We start from the raw sequence: 23,749 nt of genomic DNA on the forward strand, positions 1-23,749 counted from the left end.
TATTTTACTTTATAAATGTCCCTGGCCCTAAGAAGACTTTAATTAAATTTCATCACTGTTACTGTCAGTTGTTCAGAGCCTATTTTAAAACAACACACTTAAAGCATATTGGACTAAGTTATGTTGTTACACCAGTATACTTTGGAAGTAAGTCCATTGCAATGAATGGAATTACTCAGTCTTACACTAGTGCAACTAAGAGCAGAATCTGGCCTGTTGTTTTCCTTTTATTCTCTTTTTGGCTACAGAACCCCAACCCACTCTATGAACCCTGTATTCAGCCCCAAATAAATACAAATTCAACAACGCCAGCATTCGTGACTGTTTTTGTGTTAATTTGGTCCTCTCTTATTCTATATTTTAAGTCACAAAAATGCCAAAGGATATTTACCTGGCACCCTGACAAGATCTTAGAAAGACCCCTTCCTCCCTGCTTGTATATGGCAAAGTTTCTTGCAGAGCTCCTGGGCTGCATGTTGCCGGACAAGGGCACCTCTCCTATGTTTGAGGCTACAGCTTGGCAAAAATGCCTGTCTGACTGTTTTACTTTTCCTTCCCCTGCTGTACACAAATTCCTACTCTGATCTTGTTTTTATTTCTTTTCTTTTTTTTTTTTTTGGGGGGGGGGGACTTCAGAATGAATAGAAGTGTATGTTTTAAAATAAGTATCAGCTACTTGCTATGTCTTGCTTTTCCAACTTCAGAGTCCTATACCAGATTCCCATTTTCAGCTTCAGAAATATTTCAGAGGAGAAGCCAAGCTCTCCCACAAGTGGTTTTTCTTTCCCCCAAGCTGAACACCCTACCACTCCTGGGTAATTTTACTGCTTCAGAAAAAAAACCAACCACAGCATTCAGTGGTGATGTCAGCTGTCCCAGATGAAGCAATTAGATGAACATGGCCTGAAGGAGATGAGTTTAATGGATGAATGGAAGGATATAAGCCCTTTTTAAACTATGCCTACAGAAAGCCCTGCTCCAGGAGACAGATTAAAGTATTTTCTGTATACAGTCAATATGTGAACAATGCTACATGAGTAGATTAATATGTCCTAAGGAGAAGCAACTTTTGAACTCCTAGAAAATAAACATGAATAGTTTCTAAGCAAACAGCTTTGCAACTTGCTCTTCAAGTACTTCATTTTATTCATGAAACTACAACTATTGATGTTGTTTTAAGATAAGAGAACATGATTATCCAATAAATAAAATATGTCCATGTTGGAGTTCACTGAAGTATGATGCCTGATTAAGTTCTTGTTGGGACTTGGACTGAAAACTGTGGCATTATAATTTAACAAAGATTAGTTTTTCATTTTAGAATCTAATTGAAAGTCTTTGAAGCATCACCAGATGTTATGATGTTTAACTTCTAAATGCTTCACATAAATAGCTTCACTGCTTTAGCAGTTGTAAAGTCCGAGCTCTGTTCTTTCCTGTTGTTTTTAACTCAATTTAAAAATGTCAAAAATAAAAAAATTAGTAAAGCTTGTTTGCTTCTGGTTTGGTTGGTTGGTTTTTGCTTCTGAAAATTTTGCTGTCTTCTACCAGCAGTGGCCACACCCCCTTTTCCCTACACACAGAGAGTCAGGTGCACAACTGCTCACCCTCTCAGGATAAACGAATATATTTATCATGACACCTCAGTAATAGGGAGCAAGGGGTCAGAAATTAGTCTTACCTTACTGAAGACCTCTCTTTTTCTATTATATAACATACTCATTCAGGGTAAAAGGCTGAGATCACACTGGCAATTTTCTGGACAGAAAGACTCAGTTGACCTCTGTTCAGAGCTCTTTTAATGCTTCTCTGAATCAGCCAGCAGGTATCACTACTGAATGGTGGAACATTTATCTTCCATAGTCGTCAACTCCTACCAGAGAGCTGAGGACATTGCTATAGCTTAATAGCATTCCAAGCCATAACAGACTCATGGGACTGTTTGAAATGACCAGATTGTTTTGGTATGACATATAAGGATGACACTTTCTGCCTCCAAAAGCTGCTTTTCATCTTAGTGAAAAATTCAAGGCAAATGACAGAAGTTTCACCTTTTTTTGCAATGCAGCAAAACCACTTTTTTCATATGTCACTGCTGGCTCGAGGACAGGCGAAATGTGGGGGAACCAATTCTAGGATTTAAATTTGTGTATCCTCCTTCATTCTTTTGACTTAACCACTTAAAAGTGCTGAGTGTTATCTGGTTTCCCATTAAAACTGAATCTAGCCGAAGTTTGCATAAACTGTTCCAAAAGTTTTGCAAAATGTAGCAAACTGTTTGTCAAGGCTGCTCTGAGTTGAAAGTTAGCAATGAAACTTAATATGAGGCAAGTTTTCCATGGTTTGTGGTTTAAATGACAACTTTTCACATCTGTACTCCTTTCTAGACCCTGATCCTTCAGAGATTCATAAATGTGCTGAATGGGACTGCTCCACATGCTTAAATCACACATGTACAAGTCTTTGTAGGATCAGGGCCTTACATAGAAATTTCCCACAGTACTCCATGGAAAACTCTTATTGACTTTACAGGTAAGAGGATTAAGCCTCTTGTGAAAATGAGGTCTCCCTAAACCTGCACTAATTCTATTTGGTGAAAAACTTTATATGAAATTTCTGTTTAGAAAAAAATTGCTGCAGAATAGTTTTTATAAGCAACGTATATCATTTTTTCCATAATACATCCTTATTCATATGATTAACGTCAATAATAACATTGTATCACCATGACTTACAGATCTATGAGGACAAGATCCATATTTCAAGAAGCTTACAGTATAATTTAGACAATAAACATTCTTTTGTCTGTTCTCTGCTTAAAAGGAATTTTGACCAGAAGAAATAAAAGTACCTATACATTTAGATTTTAAAAGTCTGTTGGAGATGGCATAATTTCATATTAACAGTTACTGAACAGCTTTTACTTTCCTTCTGTGCACTTGTACTTTATGTACAGAACCTATATAGAGACACTGCTGCACAAAAGTTTACAGTTTGAGCAAACTTGCATTCATATAAGGACTCAAGATGGGCAGACTGGTTCTGAAAACATAAGAACTAGCCTTCGCTTTAGTCCCAACATTTTCAAGCCAAGTTCTCAAATGTTGGGCCCCTAACTCCATATTTAGCCACGTAACGAACTGGCTTGATTTTCAAAGAAACAGAGTACTGGAAGTCATTCCCCCATTGGAAGACTCCCTGGGAAGCCAAGTTTGTCAATTTTGACCTAAAAACAAAATACATTTTAAAACTCAAGGCCAGATCCTTAACTGGTGCAAATTGACTTACCTCCATCAATGTTAATGTACGGTATGAGGATCTGGCCTCCAGGATTTCTATAGTTTCTTATTTGCTGTGACTCCAGTCATACAGTGGTCACCATTAATAAAATCCTCACAATCTTATCTTTTGCCTAATTAAGATTACAATGAGTATTTGCAAACTCTGTGGTACAATTGATTATTTGCAACTGACAACTGATTGCAAGCATTGCTATTTTTAAATCACACTGCTACTATATGAGTACAATCATGTTTTTGATTCAAACAGGATTTAATTTTTTTAGAACTCAGTGGATTCCAAGGCCAGATGAGACCATTCTGATTATCTAGTCTGACCTGCTGTATAGCACAGGCCATAGAACGTCCCCCAAAATAATTCCTAGAGCATACCTTTTAGAAAAACATCCAATCTTGATTTTAAAATTCAGTGATGGAGAAGCCAGCACAAGTCTTGGTAAATTATTCCAATGGTTAAATACACTCAGCATTAAAAAACTTACGCCTTATTTCCAGTCTGAATTTATCTAGCTTCAACTTCCAGCCATTGGATTATGTTATACCTTTCGCTGCTAGATTGAAGAGACAATTATTAAATATTTGTTCCCCATGCAGATACCTACAGACTGTAATCAAGCCACCCCTTAACCTTTTCTTTGTCAACATAGACTCAAAGAACTCAATCTATTTATCACAATAGGTCATATTTTCTAATCCTTTAATCATTCTTGTGGCTCTTATTTGAACCCTTTCCTATTTATCAACATCCTTCTTGAATTGTGGGCATCAGAACTATACTCTTACTTTGCTTAAAAGTCTGCAGAGTTGTCAGTGAAGGGAGAATTTGGCCCTCTATATACTGTACTCTTTTTTATTATTGCCATATTACTAGATCAGTTAAAACTTTGTTTAATGGCTGATTTATATCTTTAGTTAGTTTAAATCTGAGCAGAGTTTTTAGGGGGTTTGATAATATATCTGTCCTCAAGAGCCATTATGGATATAAACATTTTCTATCTCTGTTTTATGAATGTGCATTGACTGATTAATATGTCAAATATCTATTTGTACCTAAGCCAAATAGATGTTTGCTTAGAAGTGACAGACTAACTTGTGCACCAACACACTATAAATCTCAGTCAAATCTACTGTTTGTTTTGCGCAAGGAGAAAATCCCATTTATTAAACATATGCTTTTTATGTTGTCTGTAAGATAATGTTTCCTTTATTAAATGTTATTAAATATGAAATGTTTATTTAAAGTAGATATACTAAAGCAGAAGGCACTAGAAATAATAATACAAGTGTATTGCATTTATAGGGTGACTTTCATCCAGACATAATCTAAATTACACAGAGTGCCATGGGTGATGGGAAGGGGCGTAAGGGTAGTTTTTCTGGGGTTGTAGTCAGTAAAATAAACCTGTTTCAGTTTTGAATTCTCAGGTCTGGTCTCCACAGAGAGGGCCAATGCTGTCTCAACTGCAGCTTCCCATTTGGCTCCTGCTACTTTCAGTATTTCCCAACTGTCAGCTGCAATGTTAGCATCTCAAAGTGAATTTTAGAGGATGCCTTTCAAATGATGACACTGGGCTCAATTTACTCCTGCTGGGACAAGGAAATGCAAATTTCACCTCACGTAACAACAAGGGAACCTAAATCTATGCAGGATAAATCCGGGAGCCCAAAAGGTAGTGATTATATGACCACTCTCCCAAAAAGTTCTGCTAGGGGATACCAGCTTAAGGTACAGTCAGTGATCCATATGGCTCATTCATGAATCAGCCTAGCTGATACCCCTCCACAGCCCAGAGATCAAGGAGCATAAATGTGGCTTTATAGCCACCTTATCCCACCCATCCTACTCAGGACTTGTGACAAGCACAACTCACTCATACCAGAGGATGAGATGCTTTGACAACTCACTCATATCAGAGGATGAGGCGTTTTGACTCAATCTGACTCAAAACAGGGCAGTTAAAGGTTTCTGTGCTTACTTTCAAGGTCCTCCATTGGTTTTCTGGGTTGAGATTCTATGCTGTGCCACTAAGAAGCACAGCACAGAATTCATAGCCCATTGCAGGAGGGGGGCAGGGATATTAAGGTGCCATCCCCATCCTTGTCTGCTCTGGGTGCAGAAGAGGCCCACCAATGTCATTTAAACAATCCTGCACCAGGGTTCCTCAAAGTCAAAAGGCACTCTTATGGCTGTCTTACGCAGTGCCTATACTGGGCAAATTCTCCCCCAGCTGGAACTGGGGCTTTTCAAGCCAGTCTTGCATGCCACTCCAGCCCTTTTACACAAAATAAAAGAGGGCGCAGGGCTGAGGGTCTCACCCATGATACTTAGAAATCAAAGACAGTCATTCAATTGAATTCAACTGGTGGTGCCGATTACTATAAGAGTAAGTGTTTATTTTATTTTTCATAAAATATTAGGGCTGTGTGAAATCAGAGTTTTCACATTGCATTTCAGCTTCACAAAAGAGCTGCGAAGTTTTCTGGGGTAGTTGCTCCAAAATAAGGCCATGATTCTATTTTTGAGTGTAAATAGAGACATTTTAAATTTTCATTCCCACAGAGGTCAAATTTTGAAAAATGAGAAATATCAGACTGGTGCATGTATTTATGATAAGAAACTGCCATTTCACAAAACCTTCATTCTCAGTGAAATTGGGGGGCCATAATAATAGCTCTTTTCTGTAAAATTTTGTGGAAAAATCTTTATTATTTTCCTACTGCTCTTTTAATTATCCATCCAGCAACTACTAAAAAGATTGTTGAAAGTCTAATACATATTCAGTGGAAAGTAAAGACAACTCTTTGCAGACAGCTTGTAGAATTTAACTGACCTAAATAAATCGGGTTTATTCTTCCCTGGTTATTTAAACAGACACATAGTCCATTTAGGTTTGAGTAACAGCCGTGTTAGTCTGTATTCGCAAAAAGAAAAGGAGTACTTGTGGCACCTTAGAGACTAACCAATTTGCGCTTATGCTCAAATAAATTGGTTAGTCTCTAAGGTGCCACAAATAGTCCATTTAGTTTATGAATCTTTCATGTAGGCATTATAAATTGCATTCCCCCTCTGCTTCCTAGGGCACGTTTTCTGTTAAAGCACTGCTCCATTCCCACGTTGCTTAGCTGAAGAATGATTTCATTTTATTTTGCTCCTTGCTGTCGCATGAGAAATCCTAATAAGTCTGCCCTTAGTTGAGAAGAAACAAAAAAAGAAATAACCCAAGAAGAACTTGTCCAGAGCAGCTGCCCTGAGCCATGTAGGATTACCTCAGGTTTCTGGTTTCCTAAGAAACAGGGATACTTCCCCCGCAGAGTTGTGTTTGTGGGCGGTGTTTTTGAATTTATGCTAATTTAGCTGTCCTGACAGGAGAAAGAGCCATCTCACTTACACAGTTCTCCTCACAGCAAATGGTAGTAAGAGGCTATTACAGTGTAAGGTCATGCATTTGCTTTTGTGACAGGGTCACTTGATCCAGCAAGTGAGTAAATGCTGGTCGTTGTCTTTGTCACCAGACAGTAGGGAAGACATGTGCCTGGGATAATGGAGATAAAGGACTCGGGCAGCGTGGTTCTGACAGCCTACCACTCCTACACTCCATCTAGGATACCAATAATCGAACAGAGCTTTGTGCCAGAGATTTCCTCCAGCCATTCTCCAATCAGCAGGTAAAGCACGAAGGATTATAACGGGTACTGTGCCATTAAGTTTTGTCTGAGCTGATTTTGTTTTGCAGTCATGTTTCCTGCTAGTATGTGAGGCAGTTTGTTGATGTTTTCAGATCACTTTGCCATGTAATCATCGCTTTATTATTATGCATTATGATTACTTTCCTGCCGTGGGGAACTTATGCAATTCACTTGTGGTGTTCTCGTTTAGAAATAGAAAACGCAAGTGCTTATTAAGTGTTTTGTACAAGAGAGAGACCAAGTTTACTTGCTATCCAAGATTAGCAGCAAAATATTCCCTTATAAACAATACATAAATCTATCTTCTTCTCAGTTTATCTTTTACCATGTTATGAACAGTTAGAAGGGTTCGTGTTAGGTGAGACAATTCATCAGAAAATTCAGTCCACTTTTGGATTCCACGTTGGTTTAAAAAAATACTTCCTATGCTTTCCCCCTCCCCCCCTCCCAAAAAAAAAGATAAGGATCACGTCTTGCTTTTCTTGGGACGTTGCAGTTGCTGATTCTCATGCAGGCAGGCACACAAAGTGAGGCTACTTCTTTAAAGATGTCATCTAAATGAGAATATTTGTTTTAAAAGGTTGTATTGCGATAAATCAGGTATTTCATACAGATTAATTTGTTTAGTTACATACTGTGCACTTGTCCACCTATGTGTACAGTTCTGACATAGCAATACAGTCCTGACAATTTCAATAGAGATGCTTTTATTTTGGTAAATCTGACCTTTCTCTTAAATATAGGTGTATAGATTTACACTACTTTCTAAACATTAAAATTTATGAATGTTTCTATTGTCAGACAAAAGTTTAGGGAACACTAACATTAGAAATGCAAAGTTATTTTATGGCTTAACTGAATAAAATGAAAACTAAAATATGAGGAAATAGTGGATGTCGTTTATTGTCATTTTGATGTAGTTTAGAGTTGTTTAGAGTCACAGATCAATATTTTTCATTTAAGAATGAGCTCTGTGCGTTCTGAACAAGAATGCTGCTAAGTACTTCATATTGTGAATTTTACAAGATGCTATTCAGTTTCAAATTTATCATTTAGTTTAAATGTACATGAAAAGATGAACATTTCAAGCATCCTTCTGTTCTTTGTTTTTACTGTCCCTAGTTATCTGATGCGGATAACTTCTTTGTTCAATTTAAATGTTGCCTCACAGCAGTAATAAATACACAATTTCATTTTAAGAAAAGAAACTTACCATATTGTTTTGGTATTCTAATCATAGAATGATGGTTTGGTATTCAGTTAGTGGTGATAATGTTGTTTGTTTTAAAAAAGAGCAAGTTAATTGGAATCTCTCAATTTTGATTTGTGAGCTGAGCAATGAAAAAGTGGTTGTCTCTTATCATGTCACATACGTTTAATTGTTTCAAAACTTGTTGAAAGTTCAGCTGGTAATGTGTCTGAATCCAAATCACATATACATCACTTAGAGTTCCTGAAAAGAAAGATGCTATTGGTGCTTTTGAATATTTTGGAAGCTGTTACCATTAGCCAAAATTGTATATATGACCTTGATACAGTCTCCCATTTCTCGTCTTTCACTTCCTGCAGCTGTCTGGGAGCAATAGCCAGATTCTGCCATATGGCCAGTCAGGGACTCCATCCATGTTTCCAAAGCATTTTCCAAGAGAGGTTTTATTAACTCAGCATGCAGCCCTGTGGAATGCAGAAGGCATGAAGGCAAATGCACTGAACGTTTCAGCAAATGGTAGAATAGTCTCTAGCTTAATTCCTGCTTCAACTTCTGAGAGTTCTGTACTGCATTTCAGCTTCTAAATGGAGAACTCGGTTGCTATCCTGTAGCATGAGATTCTCTAGTATAGAATATTTCTGGTTTTGTTGATTCACAGTCTAACTTCCCTGACTCCAGTGTGCCAATTCCATGATTCCTGAGGACAGCAATCTGTAAAAGTATTTACAGACTGTATCTACATAGTCAGAGGCCACCACGTATCTTGTGTTTGATAACAAAAAATAATCAGGAGCTTAGGCCTTGAGTCCCCTCTATCCACCTGTATAAACCCAATGAAAGGAAGAGTGGGGTAAGTCAAGATTTACACTGGTGTAAGTGAGAACAGAATAAGGTCCTTAATTACTACCCTTTGACTTATTGGCTATTGAGCAGTAAATCCTATTATCTTGGGAATTGGGATGTTTCATTTCCATTGCCATAAAAATGGAAATGAAAATATCCAGCACTTTTCTTGCCTTGGAGAGATGACGCGTTGCTTTTATCAGAAAATCAGCCCAAATGACCCCAGCAGTGAGTGAAGGAATGCATAATTGCACAGTTTTATAGCTTTATGTCTGCCTTTCAAAAGAAAGAACAAGTTGCTAAAAGGGTCCAAAATTAATGGTTTGATACAGAGATAAGAAGCTTGTTCCTGCTCTTCTTTACATGAGTGTAAATCAGGAGTAATTCCTTTGACGTTAATGGAGTTACACCACCGTAAAATTTGTGTGAGAGAAAAATAAGGCCCAAATATTTTACTTTAAAGATTTTACAGAGGTCGTTACTCAGCACCTCTGTAAATCAGGCCTCAGTAGGCATTGTTGAATAATCTCGGCCTGCTGCCCTTCCCCATGAAAAATTCCTGTTGACTTAAATGGTAGTTCTCCCTGGCAGTCCCATTCCCCCCTATGCCAGAGTAACTCAGTTTTTCAGGTTTCAGAGTAGCAGCCGTGTTAGTCTGTATCCGCAAAAAGAAAAGGAGTACTTGTGGCACCTTAGAGACTAACAAATTTATCTGAGCATAAGCTTTTGTGAGCTACTGCTCACTTCATCAGATGCATGTACAGTTGTTCAGTCAGAGAGCTATGGTTTGCTCCCCTAGGGAAGTAGCCTTGAACCCACTGCTCATCAGAGTGATGCAGATTTCGACAATCCATCAGAGGAAACAGGCCTCCACATAGATGCGTTGCTGTCCAACCCTACTTATCCTGCCCAGGTTTGGACATTTTCAGGGCCTGTCCCAAACACAGTCCCCCAGGACACCTTCTAACTACAAGTTTCACAGCACAGAAGGCAAAGCAGTGAAAGTTAATACAGCCTCATATTGCTCTGTATCACCCATGGGTCTGAAGGGAGAGAATGTGGAGGAACCGAACTTACTCCCCTAAACTACCACTCCTGCCCTTGGCCTACCTTCTCCAGGCCTTTAATAAGGACTGCATGATTGGATCCTGGATGCCATACCTCCCACAGAAGTCAACTGAAAAAATTGATGTCAGAATATGGTCCCTATAAGGTAAAGAAAATGCTCCTCACCTATCCATACCATTCATTTGAATTGCACACTTTCTTCCCTTTATTTCATCTGCAGAACTTCCCTTTGACATCAGTGGAAGTTCTGTACATGAAATGCATGCAGATTTTCTTAAGGGGAAAAAGGGAAGTGAAAATAGTAACCTCCATGAAGTCTCATTAGAAAAGTGTTTTCAAAGATAAATGTATTGATTTCAGGGTTTCAGTTCCAGTAGAGGGAGGGCACTCACAACACCCTTCCTGAGAGTAATGTAGGGAGATTTTCTCATTGTGCTCAGCCGCCTATGCTGGATAAGGTGAAGGAGCAGTACGGTTATAGCCCTGCTTCCACCTCATCCTCTCTGTCCTATTTGTCAGTGCCTGTACTCAGGAGGGTGCTAGGAGGCAGCCCCTGGACTCAAAGGAGCACAAGGATTGTGCCCATGCACAGCTGCTATATATGTGATGCAAAGAGGGACGCTCCAGCAGTCATCCATGCAGGAGCCGGATTCAAAGCAGGCCTAACTGGGTCAGGTTAAAGGTTAAGCTTGCTGTATTTAGACTCAACTATAATGGCTAGACTGTGGTTTATTCCCTCATTGCTAGCATGGCTACCAATGAAGGACCTGATTCTGCTGACAATTACACCAGTGTAAATCAGAAGTAACTCCACTAAAATGAATGGATATGAGATCAAAATCAGACCAAAGTGGTTTATCGCCGTAAAATGAATTTAAAACAGTTTCTAGAGATGGAATCACCCTGTTATACATTCATTGAACATCCCTATAACAAATAAGCATTTGGGTGACAAATCCATAACTACTGACTTTATGAATATACTATGCAAGAAAAGAACAAAATGAAATGAGAAATGATGTTCAGCAGCACCCTCTAAGCAATCTGATTAGTTTGCACTTTAGTCAAGAAGAAAGTTCTGAGATCTTTCAACTGTTTCAGGGAAAAAATCCTTCTCATTTTCTGCAGGCTCAGCATATCTCCTCCTCCCACTGTCAGACAGGCAGCACTAAACAGGAGAGTCAAAAAAGAACCTGAAAAATGACTTAAGTTATGCAGTTGTCTCAAGTTACTTGGCAGCAGTTTCCAAGATTCTTGCTCAGCAGGACCTGTTCAAACAGATTTGGGGGCCCCTGCAAAGCCATTAAATTGGGGGGAGGGGCTTTGTGTGGCACAAAATTTTCATGCAATGTTCTTCCCCCTCACTTCTCTGCCCCAACTTCCTATGTGATGTGACTTGGATGAGGGATAGGTAATGTAGCCTGAAATGATGCGTGTGGCCCCGGTGGTAATTAGTGAGATAGTGAATGGAGGTTTCTGTTAAACAGGAGGAGGAGCCTGTAATGGGTGTAAACCAGGGTTGTGATGGGGGTGGGGAGCTCTAGTTTTTCTCACCACAGAACTATATGAAGCCGTGCATTTTCCACGACAACAGAAGCACTTAGCGTTACACTATTATTGGTGGGCTGTGCATGTCCTGAGGGTGGAGGCCCTGTGGCTGGATGTCTGGCAGCACTGACTGAGCGGCCCTACTTTTCAGAGTTGTATACAAATGATGTCAAGAACGTCTTTTGCTGAGGTGCAGCATAAGCAACCTTAACTATTTTAGACATTTATCTCATTGTACCGTAAACTTTCTCAGAAGACAAAAATTGAAAAAAAACATGAAACAGTCTCTTTTTCAAGAACAAATCTTGAAACAGATTTCTGGGCCTTTCACAGGAATTAAAGTCCCAAGCCTATGAAATCAAAATTTAAAACTGCAGTAATCGAAAATGGTAAAAGAAATAGGGTTAGGAACTGGGAAACATTAAAGTTAAATGAGCAAAGGTTGGGGAAACACATACTTTATAGGAAAACAGCAGCTTTTGACATATTCCACTGACTCACAGTTACTAGCAGCTTCCTAAAATGGGTTTTAATATATATTTCAGCATGTTGCTATGCACTATTATTAAAACATTTAGCAGGAGGATGCATATAAATAAGCCAGACAATAGTAGACACGTTTTTCCTGTAGGCTTTAGAAATAACTACGGAATGTCCTCTGGGACTATCACTAAGGAATGTGGTATTTATAGTCAATTCTTCATGTTATGGTTGAAACTAGAGTTGGCTTCTCTGGTTTCTTTTTAGTGTAGTGCTCCTGCTGATCTCCCTGGTACCTCCATGTGCAAAGCTGATGGAAAACATCTGGCACTGTCCCTTTGATCATTTTGTTTGGTTGAGCATTTGGGCAGCTGCCCCATTCATTTTTAACTAAGTCACTTATCTCTGATTACATGATGGTTGGAGTTGCCTGCAAAAATGCTGAGATCTGAAAGCCCTATGTAGGCACCTTTATATTGAGTCTGACATAGTTTAGAGACAGCATAACAAAAGAGTAAGAAATCAAGAAGACTGCTGTACTGGTTTTTGCAAGACAGTTCATAATGATTCGGTGTGAATGCTGTAAGGTGTGAAAATTATGTAGGAATGAAATTACAGTATATTATTTCTTTAAAAAAAAACTTGCTAAAGAATTACTAGTAAAAGTTGGAGCAAGGTTCAGTATATGAAACAGAATCTAATTAATATTTTAATTATACAAACACAGGGCCAGATCCTAAATAGTGCTGAGCATTCCCAGTGAAGTGAATGAGTCCCAGACCAATGGCACCAATCTTTTCCAATGCAGCACTTGTTTTCCACAATCTGTTTCAAGTGCCTGATAAATTGACAAATGTCCTGGATTCTGACTTCTTGTAGAATTAGCAGTTACTTTTACCCTGGCAGTTTTCTGCTCTGATTGGCCAGACTTCTCAACTGGGGAGTGAAGCAAAACTGATGGAAGTTAGCGTAGCAGTGGGAATAGCTGCCATTATCCTGCATTTCAGATACCATAGTGATGAGAACCATATAAGATCCAGGTAGTATGAAAGACTGCCAAAGCAGCTGGCCCATCAATCTACCTCCCTTCCTCTTCGCCTTGTGACTATGCTGCAGCAGCTCTCATGGAACTGCTTCTAGATCTGCCACAGCTGCCAAGGCCCCTTAGAGAAGAAACAGCAGGAGTTTGAGCAACCAGAGGAGGGACAAGTTGGTAGCTGGGAAATGGGGAGCAGCCACTGATGGTGGGAAGTGAAGTTTCCCTTTATTTGGGCTAACAGCTCTCCCGAACAGGGTACCTCCCTAATCGATTCTCCTCTCCATGGGCACGTATAGCTCTCAGGAATATTGTTGAGGGAGGAGACCATATACCTCAACAGGAATTTGCACTAGTACTGTGTTTGCTACAGAGATACCATTTGCAATTAACACTGACGTTCCATGGGTTGCCTGTGAGTTCCCAGGTGATTTAATACCAGATTATTTGAAACACAGTTCCTTTCCCAATGCACTGCTGCTACAGTTGAGGTCAGAAGCAGCACTCAAACTTGAGCTCCCTTGTCATTAACATTAGGGAAAGATACCCCCATCCCCAGAGGATGGGAATCTCCTCAACTCAGGAATTCACTTCTTCTCTCATCCACAGAGCCTGTCTTTTCTCTCTAGCTATTGAAGGAGGAAGGTGGGGTGAACAGTCGTTGGGGGGTTACTGACATATCTGTTCTGAGGGGGATTTTCATGTTTGTGTGATGTATGACATTCAAACACTTTGAGGTTGTAGGATTTTAATATGTGTAAAGCCAGTCAGTGCTTGGCATGGGAATTTATTCAGTGTTTAGGAGAGGGAGGGAGAGAGAGGGGGAGAGAGGGGGAAAAGTTATATTGCTGTAGCGAAAGGCCTATGGGCATTTTTATATAGACTTTATCTGAGACTTTATAAATTGGCTGTAAAATCCCTTACTGTAGAAAATCGGTCTTGGCACATGACTGATTTTTACAAACATAACAAGCACAAATCCTTTTGTTGATGCTGGACCAGTACTAGGTTTACTGAGGTCTATAGAATTTGGGGCGCAGAGAAGAGTTTTGCTAGATATAGGAGGAAAAAGGACCCGTGAATCTATATGGAATGGATGTCACTTACCAGGTCAAACCTAACAGAAGCAAGAGGCTTCCTGGAAAGTTGTGTTTTTAAATGACTTTATGCCCAACCGAACACATTGGGCCACTGGTATAGCTGACTACACAGCTTTAGGGGGGTCATTCAGGCATAAAGCCTGACTCTTCACATTTTAGTGACGATAATAAAAAACACTGTCTTGTCAGCACATGAATTTTGGACAGGAAAGAACTCATTTACACCAGGTCTGAATTTGACCCACTGAGTGATGTTTTCCTGACCTGCTTCTTTATGCATTTAGCAGGCATCAATAACCATGCTATTACCTAGGCCACAAGGGTAGTGTGCTCAAACCCTGGGGGAGGAGATAGAGTACGCGTGTCAGTCAACATCAACCTCTCTGACCAATTAAGGGATCTGAAGGAAATTTCATCCAGTTTCCTTTCCTGGACAGATGACGGTCATGATGGAAGGCCTAAGGGCAGGAAGGAATTTAAAAGAATTTAAGAGAAACTGAGAGGGATGCTGTCAGGCCTGGACAAGAATCACTGGTACGGAGTAAATCTGCAGTTAATAGAAACAGTAGTTGCACAAAGACTAGTGTCCTTTATTTGTATGGTGTTGTTTTTTTTTTTTAGAGCACCTTAGAGTAAATATAAAGAACTATAATGTGATGTTGGAATGAGACTCCTCTAATGCTTGGAATGACTTTAATGTTGAGAAGCAAAGAGACACAACTATAACCCGCTATGTCTTCTTTTATGACAAAAGCAGAATCGCTCTTCAGAAACTTCCAAAAACTGGGGAATTCAAAGTTAAGGCTGAGATTTCATTTTTAACTCATGTTAGCTTAAAAATTAATGGCAGAATGAATTCAGTAGGGATGAAGTCCTACCTCGACTTGAAATGCCCAGTCCGCTGTTTGATCTAATACTTAACAGATGGTAGAGTGGAAGATAAAATGGGATGTGGGCCCTGATTTTCCACCATAGAAATCAATGGAAGTTTTGTCATTGAATTCAGTGGCAAGAGGATCAAGTCCTTGAATTGTTTTGTTCCCTTGGAAGATAAGGACCAGATTTTATAAGGGTATTTAGATGCCTAAAGATGTGGATAAACACCTGGTGGGATTTTTAAAAGTGCCCACGTACCTAACTCCTATGGTGCCCTAAATCCTTGAGGCCCAGATTTTCATAGGAATTTACGCATTGCTATGTTCAACATTGAAAAGCCTAATTGACTTAGAAGCCTAAGTCGCATTTTCAAAAGTGGTGTGGGCACTTAGGCCCAGATTTTTAAAGTTATGTAAGCATTGCTCTTAAATACCTACGTTCTTATCCAGTACTTAGCCAAAACTCCCACTGACTTCAATAGAAGTCTTGCTGAACAAGGACTCCAATATGAGGCCTTAGGTAACAGGACATTTTAAAAATGTATAAGTAGGCCTTTCTCCTTTCCCAGTACTTTCCTCCTATGTATTTAATTATCAAATACCCAAGTTATAAAATGTGATGTAGCTCAGGAGCAAGGATTGCCAGGTGTCTAGTTTTCGACCAGAATGCTTGGTCGAAAAGGGACCTTCTCTTAAAAATCTGGTCGGCAGTGCTGCGGGTCAGAGGCAGGCTTGTCCCTACCTGTCCTGAAACCGCGCTGCACCCCAGAAGCAGCCAGCAGGTCCAACTCCTAGGCAGGGGGCCACAGGGCACTGGTATAGTGCTGCCCCCAGCCCGAGCACCAGCTCCACACTCCCATTGGCCAGGAACCGTGGCCAATGGGAGCTGGGGGAGGCAGCGTCTGCGGGCGAGAGCAGTGAGCAGAGCCTCCTGCCTCCCCCACCCTCCTGCCTAGGAGCTGAACCTGCTGGCGGCTTCCGGGTTCAGTGTGGTGCCAGAACAGATAGGGACTAGCCTGTCTTAGCCCTGCTGTGCTGCTGACCGGGAGCCACCCAAGTTAAGCCTGCACCCCAACCCCAAGCCCCAACAACAAGCCCCCGCCCTGAGCCCCCCCCCCAAACTGAGCCCCCTACTGCACCCCAGAGCCTGCACCCCAGAGCCTGCACCCCCAGCCAGAGTCCTCACCACTTGCACTCCAACCCCCTGCCCCAGCCCAGAGTCCCCTCCCACACCCTGAACCCCTCATGCCTGGCCCCAGCCTAGAGCCCACACCCCCTCCCAAACCTCATCCACAGTCCCAACCCGCAGCCCCCTCCCACACTCTGAATCCCTCAGCCCCACCCCCAGTCTGGAGCCCCCTCCTGGACCCCAAACATCTCATCCCTGGCCCCACCCCAGAGCCCGCACCCCCAGCCCAAAGCCTGTACCCCCTCCCACACCCCAGCCCCCTGCCTCAACCTGCAGCCCGCTCCCATACTCTGAATCCCTCGGCCCCACCCCCCAGCCTGCACCCAAACCCTCATCCCCAGAGCCTGCACACCCAGCCAGAGCCCTCATCCCTTCCCGCACCCCACCTCCTGGCCCCAGCCTGGAGCCCCCTCCCTCACCCTGAGCCCCTCATTTCTGGCCCCACCCCAGAGCCTGCACCCCCAATAGAGCCCTCAACCCTCCTGCACTCCAACCCCCTCCCCCAGCCCAGTGAAAGTGAGTGAGGGTGGGGGAGAGCGAGCCACTGAGGGAGGAGAATGTAATGAGCCCGGGCGGAGCCTCGGGGAAGGGGCGGGGCTAGGGTGTTCAATATTGTGCAATTAGAAAGTTGGCAATCTCCCAGAAGCAGAGAAGTAATGCTACTGGTAGTGGAAAATCTTTATTAAAATTGGGTGCGGGGGGGGGGGGGGGAGTGGAACTGAATGCATTCTCAGTAGATTTTTCTGAGACTTGACTCTTTTGGCCATTTTGGACCCAGGTCCTCTACAATTCACAGAATACATGACAGAGATCACAACTGTATTGCTAACAAAGCAAAATTATTGTTAACTTGAAGATTCTTGAAGCACATTTGGAACTTTCTTAAAACCATCTGCTGACATGGGTGAATTGTTGCAATTTTAAAAAACAAACAGTATGTATACTTCTATACAGTTTTCCTTCAATAATAGAAGATGTCCTGTGTCTTGAAAATACCACAAATAAAAAACTCTCTCTATTTTTAATCATAAGGTAAAAGATTACAGGGTTGACTCTGCAGCTGATTGCTGTGATCTGAGCTGTGTTTCATCACAGAAAGCTTTTCCCTCATGGACTCCACATCCTATGATTTTTGTAACTGTATAATTTTAAAAGGAGGACCCTGGCAAGCCATGCTTGAGGTTAACTCTGTCACACTTGGATGAAGTGAGATAATACAAGCCAAAGCAGCTTGTTTCACTCTATACTGTGCACATCTGAAGTTAATTCTGTCATACTCTGTATTGTAATGAGTGTACATAGTTTTAGCAATCAAGAAATTTGAAAGTAAACTTATTACCACAGGATGCCATTGGGGCCAATAACCTCACAAGATATCAAAATAGGTTTGGACATTCATCTGAATAACAAGAATATCCAACGTCAGAACAGCTCACACTAACAAAAATTCTAGAAAAGATATTAAATCTCTTGCCTCAGAGTTTACGCTAATCTCTATTATTAGGAATTAGGATCTGAACTAATTTGTGGGAAAGATTATCCCATGGATGCCTAATGTAAGGTTTCTTTCACTTTTCCCTTGCCAGTGTCAGAGACATGATACTGGACTAGATGGAGCATATATCTAATTCAGTATGGCGATTCCTATATTCCTAGATCATTTTGAAATATATAGAACAGGCAAAAAAGTGTCAAACAAAGCAGTAAAAAATACAAAAGTGTGCAATCGCATACCAAGCACTTTATTAATAGCAATAAATCTGTGTCCACTGCAGACTCCATGTTTGTTATCACTAGGTTGCACAACAACAGTGGGATGACTCAAATCTCCCTGTTCCAAAAGCACAGGCTCCCATCGCTTGAGCTAAAGGAGAGTTTCTTGTTAGCTGGGTAGAGCCTATGGCTGCGTCTACACTACAAGCTAGGGGTGTGATTCCCAGCGTGTGTATACAGACTCGCAGGTATTCAATGATATAAATCGTAGTATAGCTGCAGTAGCAGCGGCTTTATGGATTAGCCATGCCAAGCATGAACCTGCCTGAAACTCAGAGGTACATATTCAGTATGTCTAAGCCACGCTGACACTGCCCATGCTACTGTAGCTACACTACTATTTACACTCCAGCTCACTCTCATCAAGCCGGGCCAGGTATGTGTACACAAGCTGGGAATCACACTCCTAGCTCATAGTGTAGATGTAGCCTCTGACACACAGTTAAGCAGTTCTGATTCCATCCAACAGAGATCAGTGATTCCCATGTGCACACTCATGCACACACAATTAGGTGTCTCATTAAACTATTCAGAAGATTACAGAGTTAGTTGGATATATAAGTCCTGCTTTCATACTTGAAAATTTGGTAACAAGTTACAATCAAAGGATACTTTTTTAAACTAAGGGCTTGTCTGCACAGTGAGGTAATGAGCACTGTGGGGGTGTGATTTTTTTTTAAGGGTACTAACATGTTTCACATTAATTGGTCCATGAAGACCCTGCTGGTGCTCATTAAATGTTCCTTTGTGTGCTTTCATGTAGTGCTGTTTTTTAGTACCGTAGATCAATAATCATGGTAATTTATTATACATTTTGTGTGAAATCATGGATGATGTCTGTAAATCTAGTGCCAAATACACTATTTAGTCTTTTATTATTATTAACTGGAAATTTAAACCCAGTCTTTAGGGATGCAGATTTTAAACTGAATCCAGATAAAATATATTCAGGGACTTTTAAAGTAAATCGATCTAAACATTATCTTAATGTTTGGGGATGAAAATGGGACTATAACTTAATGAAGAGGTTACGAAAATTCTAATTTTATATTGAAATAGTTGATTAGTTGCTATTTGAAATTTACTTAAAGCATGTTTGAGTTTGTAGCCTATCGGCTCAAGGTAAAGTCCCTGAGTATGCTATTTGAATTGTTCGTAATGTTTTACTAATTTTCAGTGGTACAGTTACATGTATATGTAAAGCTATATATAAAGAAATACCAAACTTTTATAAAACTCCAAGATAGTTTTACATATTCTTTTATGTGGCATTTTTATTTCATAGTGAAATGAGTGGGAAAGAAACAAGCAAATTAAGGAAACACTGCAAACAAAAAGAGAACTTATTATTTATGTATTCAAAAAAGGACCCGAATTATATTTGTCTTAAACTTTTGAGAACTTATGTGGTAAATCATCATCCACCTTCTAACACAGTCTCCAAAATTTCACCTGCACAAAACATTCTCATTTAGCTGTGCAAACTGGGCAGTTAGAGAGCTAACTCCCTGATCTGAATGCACAAAAGTGGATTTAATGCCGGTGACTGACTGCATTTACAAAATTTGTTGGCAAAGTTTGGAGGCTGACTGGAAATGTGGCCCTCTATATCATTACTTTTAAAACAGGATGTTAGCGATTGATCTTTCTCTTTTGTTTTGGAGCGTCTCAGTTGATCGATGCCTTAATATTACCTGAGGGCCAGATTCTGAACTAGTGAAAGACTCCAGTGAAGTTCTTCTGGATTAACAATGGTTGTATCTGAGGTCAGAATCAGAACTGTTGGCTATACGTATACCTATAATAATATATATAATCTTTTGGTTAGATTGTTTTTGCACTTTCTGTGTCATGTAAAGAGTAGAATTTTGATTTCCCTAAGAAATAGTTCCTAAAATTTCTATGATTTTTAAACAACCTTAGGATGTATGTGTACGTCAATTGTGGTCACCTCCATCATGTCTAACAAAATCTATTTTCTAATTAAGTATCATTAATGGAGGAGCACAATGACATTCAGATAAAGCTGTAAGCCAAATTCAGCCCTTATGTAACTCTACTGAATCCCAAAATGAGGGCCCATAAACTTTATTCTTGTCCTATCATTTAACTCCTTGATTTCTACATGATTCAATGGAGTTGATACTGTGCTGCAACTATGCAAAAAACAAAAAAGACATTGACTACTGTAAATACGGATGGCAAATCCTCACTCTTCAGTTACAGGGGCATACCCATTGAAAGCATGCCTGTAATTCTATGGAGGCGGTAGCGTTACTAAGAACAGATTGGATTTTTGAGCCTGCCTCAAACCCAGCCAGCTGTAGTTAAAGCCGCAAAGGCTGACAAAGTACATTCCTAGTTGTATCAGCACAGGGGAGGGCAAGATTCATTTATCATCTTTGAGACTATCCCTGATGAGTTCCCATCACTGGGTAGAATTCACAATGTATCCAGTCCAAAATGGGACCTCTGGCTGTGCAACTGTTTTAATGTCAATAAACCAAATGCTGTGAAGATACATATTTGTGGGTGTGCTGTGAAGATACATATTTGAAGATACACTAAATCCTGTATCTAACTACATCCCATGACAGAGCTTCACTGGATATAGTAAAAACAACACTTGATAAATATGCTTGAAAGCTGTTATAAAAAATTACGTTTGTAGAACTTTAAATTAATTGAAGCAGTTTACACCAGGCACTGATAACTGCATACAGAGATGTGGTAGCAGGGAATGCTTTTTCTGAGGTCTTCATAGATAAGATGTTTTCGTACTTCAGCTGATGTTTGCCACTTGATTTTCACTTGCAAAAACTGATATATTATTGAATTACTTTGTGGGAAATTGGTTTGTGATTTGGCTGTTTCCATATAATAGACTAGATTGTCAGGCTTCCTGGAATGAAGACACTGTTAATGAGTTTGAGCATCCTGCTTAGTCTGTATCTGTTCTGGTTTCTGAAAATTATTGCTTTACACTGTGCATCCTCACAGTGGCTTAATATAAATATTACTTAAGCAACTCTTATACAAACATAACGTTGTCTCATTAGCATAGTCACTCCCCTTGTGGGAAGATGATAGGCATAGCATTTACTTCTCACTGTTTTGCTGTGATACCCCGTTTATTTGAAATCTCAGAACATGAATATTCAATACGTAGGGCAACCTATAAAACAAGAATCCTGTTCCATAATCCAGTAAAAATAGATTCAATGAAATATACTCTAAAGCTATTGCAGAAGCAACTGGGTAGGCGTCAAGAGTAAGTAATACATAACATATAGCCTTTTATATACACTGAAGAGAACTATCATATTCTTATGATAATTAGATGGATGTGAGGGATGAAAATTTTTAACCCTCAGTTTCGACTTTTCATTTGAAGACAAGAATTTTATAAGCTTGCAAGATTGCTGTAATGAATTGTTCTTTAGAAAGTGTAAACAAAGCAGCCCTCATTGTTTAAGGCAATATTCCTGATGATGAGCTGCTCCCACATTAAAACTGCAACATCTAAAGCCTGAACACAAGATAAACATTTCAGTTGACAAAACCTGGAAAATCCTATTCAGAATCATAACATGTGATCAGCAGATCACACGGGTTCTGTTTGTAGAAGAGACGTGGTTTTGTTCTATGCTTTTAACTATTGAACTGATTAGATTATAGTTTAATCTTTGGATTACAAATTTGATTGCCATCAAACAACATTTAAGGCCCGATCCAAAAATCATTAAAATCAATGTGAAAACTCTCATTGACTTCAGTGGGCTTTGGATCAGTACACAGATACAGAATTTGTAACCGCAAGCCGTAAAAATGGGTTCGCAGATATCAAGGGGATAGCCGCAGGTTTACAGGGCTTTCTATATTGGTCCCTAAAGGCCTAACTTTAGCTCTGTTAAAATTGCTGCTAATATCTCCTTATCCTTGGTATGTATTACAAAATCTGTTTAATGCTTTATATTATTCATTCCATTATCTATAAAAATTAAGTAGGTTTTTATTGGATTCACTCAAAGATTTTACCTGATTTAATAGAGAATTCTGTCTTTTCTGTATAGTACTATAGATTGGTTTAAAAATTCTAGAGAAAGTTTATCATTCTGTATTAAATTCACTGGGACTCTTCTGTAAGGGTCAGGAAGGAAAAAGCAGATTTCCATGATATTTTTTTTCTGTTAGGTTCAACATACAGACTATATGGTGTGTGTGTGTGTGTGTCTCTCTCTCTCTCTCACTCAATGTTATCACAAGTTAGCACTGGACTCAGATATCCAAATAAAACAATGAAGCAACACACGCTTTCCTTCCTATTCTGATTGCATCACTGGAATCACTGGCTAATAAAGGCATTTTGTTTTAAAAACTTCCTTATGTGTCTCTCACAGTGTTGTGTGTCTGCATTCCTGTTCATTTGTATGCTTGATTAGCTGAAATCAAATACAATGAAGTGTAGCTCCAAGCAGCCATAAAAGCCCAAAGTGAACAAATATAACAACGAGAAATCTGCATCGCCATCCTCAGAAGGCAAAGGAACTGAAGCGCAATCATGTATCTGCTTTCCTTGCTGTCATTTTGTCACTGCTCATGGGTTTGCTCTTTGGTGACTTACCATGCTTCACTTCTGTTTGATTAGAGGTGTGGAGAGGTAACAAAAGATTTGCTGTTTCAAACTTAGAAATGTCTCCGCTTCCCACACATCTGACCCCTGGCAGGCTGCTGGAAAGAGGTGGCTAAGTTTTAAGAAAGTATGTGAGTATTGTTTTCATCAAATTATGTGTTTTAATATTTTATTCTGTACCTATAATAGCTCCTTTTGCCTCTCACTCCCTGACTACTTTATGAATGCCTCTTTTCTGTTATTGAAATTAAACCCTTTACTTAGGACTTTAAGAGGATGTAGAAATAGAGTTTCACTCCTTCAAACTGCCACTATAACTCATAGGGATACTGATCTTTCAAGTGTTTCTGATCGTAGGCAATAATTTACTGTAATGAGAATATAATTGCTGGGTGACTAAGGTGAGAAGACAATGGATTCGGGGTTTGCACTGATTTGGTGAGGAGCTATGCCATCCTAATGATGTTTTCTTGGATATATGTCTTGTATAAAATAAAATGAGGACCTTGCAATCAGTGAACAAATATAAAAGTAAGAGCAAAGAAAAATCTCTTGTAGAGGATATTTGCTATTGGTTAGTTTAAACATGAATTTACAAATGGAATAATAACTTACTGAAAGGCCATTTTTGTAACTGTTATTTTATAGATTTGGATGATGGTATTAAGCAGGTGAGGGTTATGCAGTGTATTTTTAATGACACCAGCACAAGGTAAACTAGCCAACATTTAGCACAGTGAGCTGCATTTGATATCAGTGGAGTAGATCTTTCTGGCTAAATATAGTCTTGTGAAAGGCTACACTAGTGAGCAATGAAGTGAGGAGCAAACTAAAGAGGTATGAGGTTGATAAACGAATGCTCATACAAATCACTGTAATCAAGATGTGTTTGTAATAGATTTCACCTACAGTAACCAGTTTTGATCTAATGATTGATTTAATCAATGAATGGATAATGCACTTGTCAAAATCCAAACAGTTGAAAAGGACATAATACTGAATTACATG

The 23,749-nt window shown here is 39.7% G+C and overlaps 1 protein-coding gene across 5 annotated transcripts in view; it reads left to right on the plus strand.

The window, feature by feature from the left end:
- Positions 1-6,619: 6,619 nt before the first annotated feature.
- Positions 6,620-23,749, plus strand: part of ARHGAP28 (Rho GTPase activating protein 28) — a 92,456-nt gene continuing 75,326 nt past the window's right edge. For 2 of the 5 annotated variants that reach the window (XM_007062320.4, XM_043539841.1), the window contains exon 1: positions 6,621-6,965. In XM_007062320.4, the coding sequence (XP_007062382.2) occupies positions 6,841-6,965 (125 nt within the window). In that variant the 5' untranslated portion in view covers positions 6,621-6,840. Of the gene's footprint in view, positions 6,966-22,513; positions 22,873-23,749 lie in introns of those variants that run through there. The other 3 variants (XM_043539840.1, XM_043539838.1, XM_043539839.1) reach the window with 3 other exon arrangements.

The sequence above is a fragment of the Chelonia mydas genome, chromosome 2, assembly GCF_015237465.2.
Source record: "Chelonia mydas isolate rCheMyd1 chromosome 2, rCheMyd1.pri.v2, whole genome shotgun sequence".
NCBI classification, from domain to species: domain Eukaryota; kingdom Metazoa; phylum Chordata; order Testudines; family Cheloniidae; genus Chelonia; species Chelonia mydas.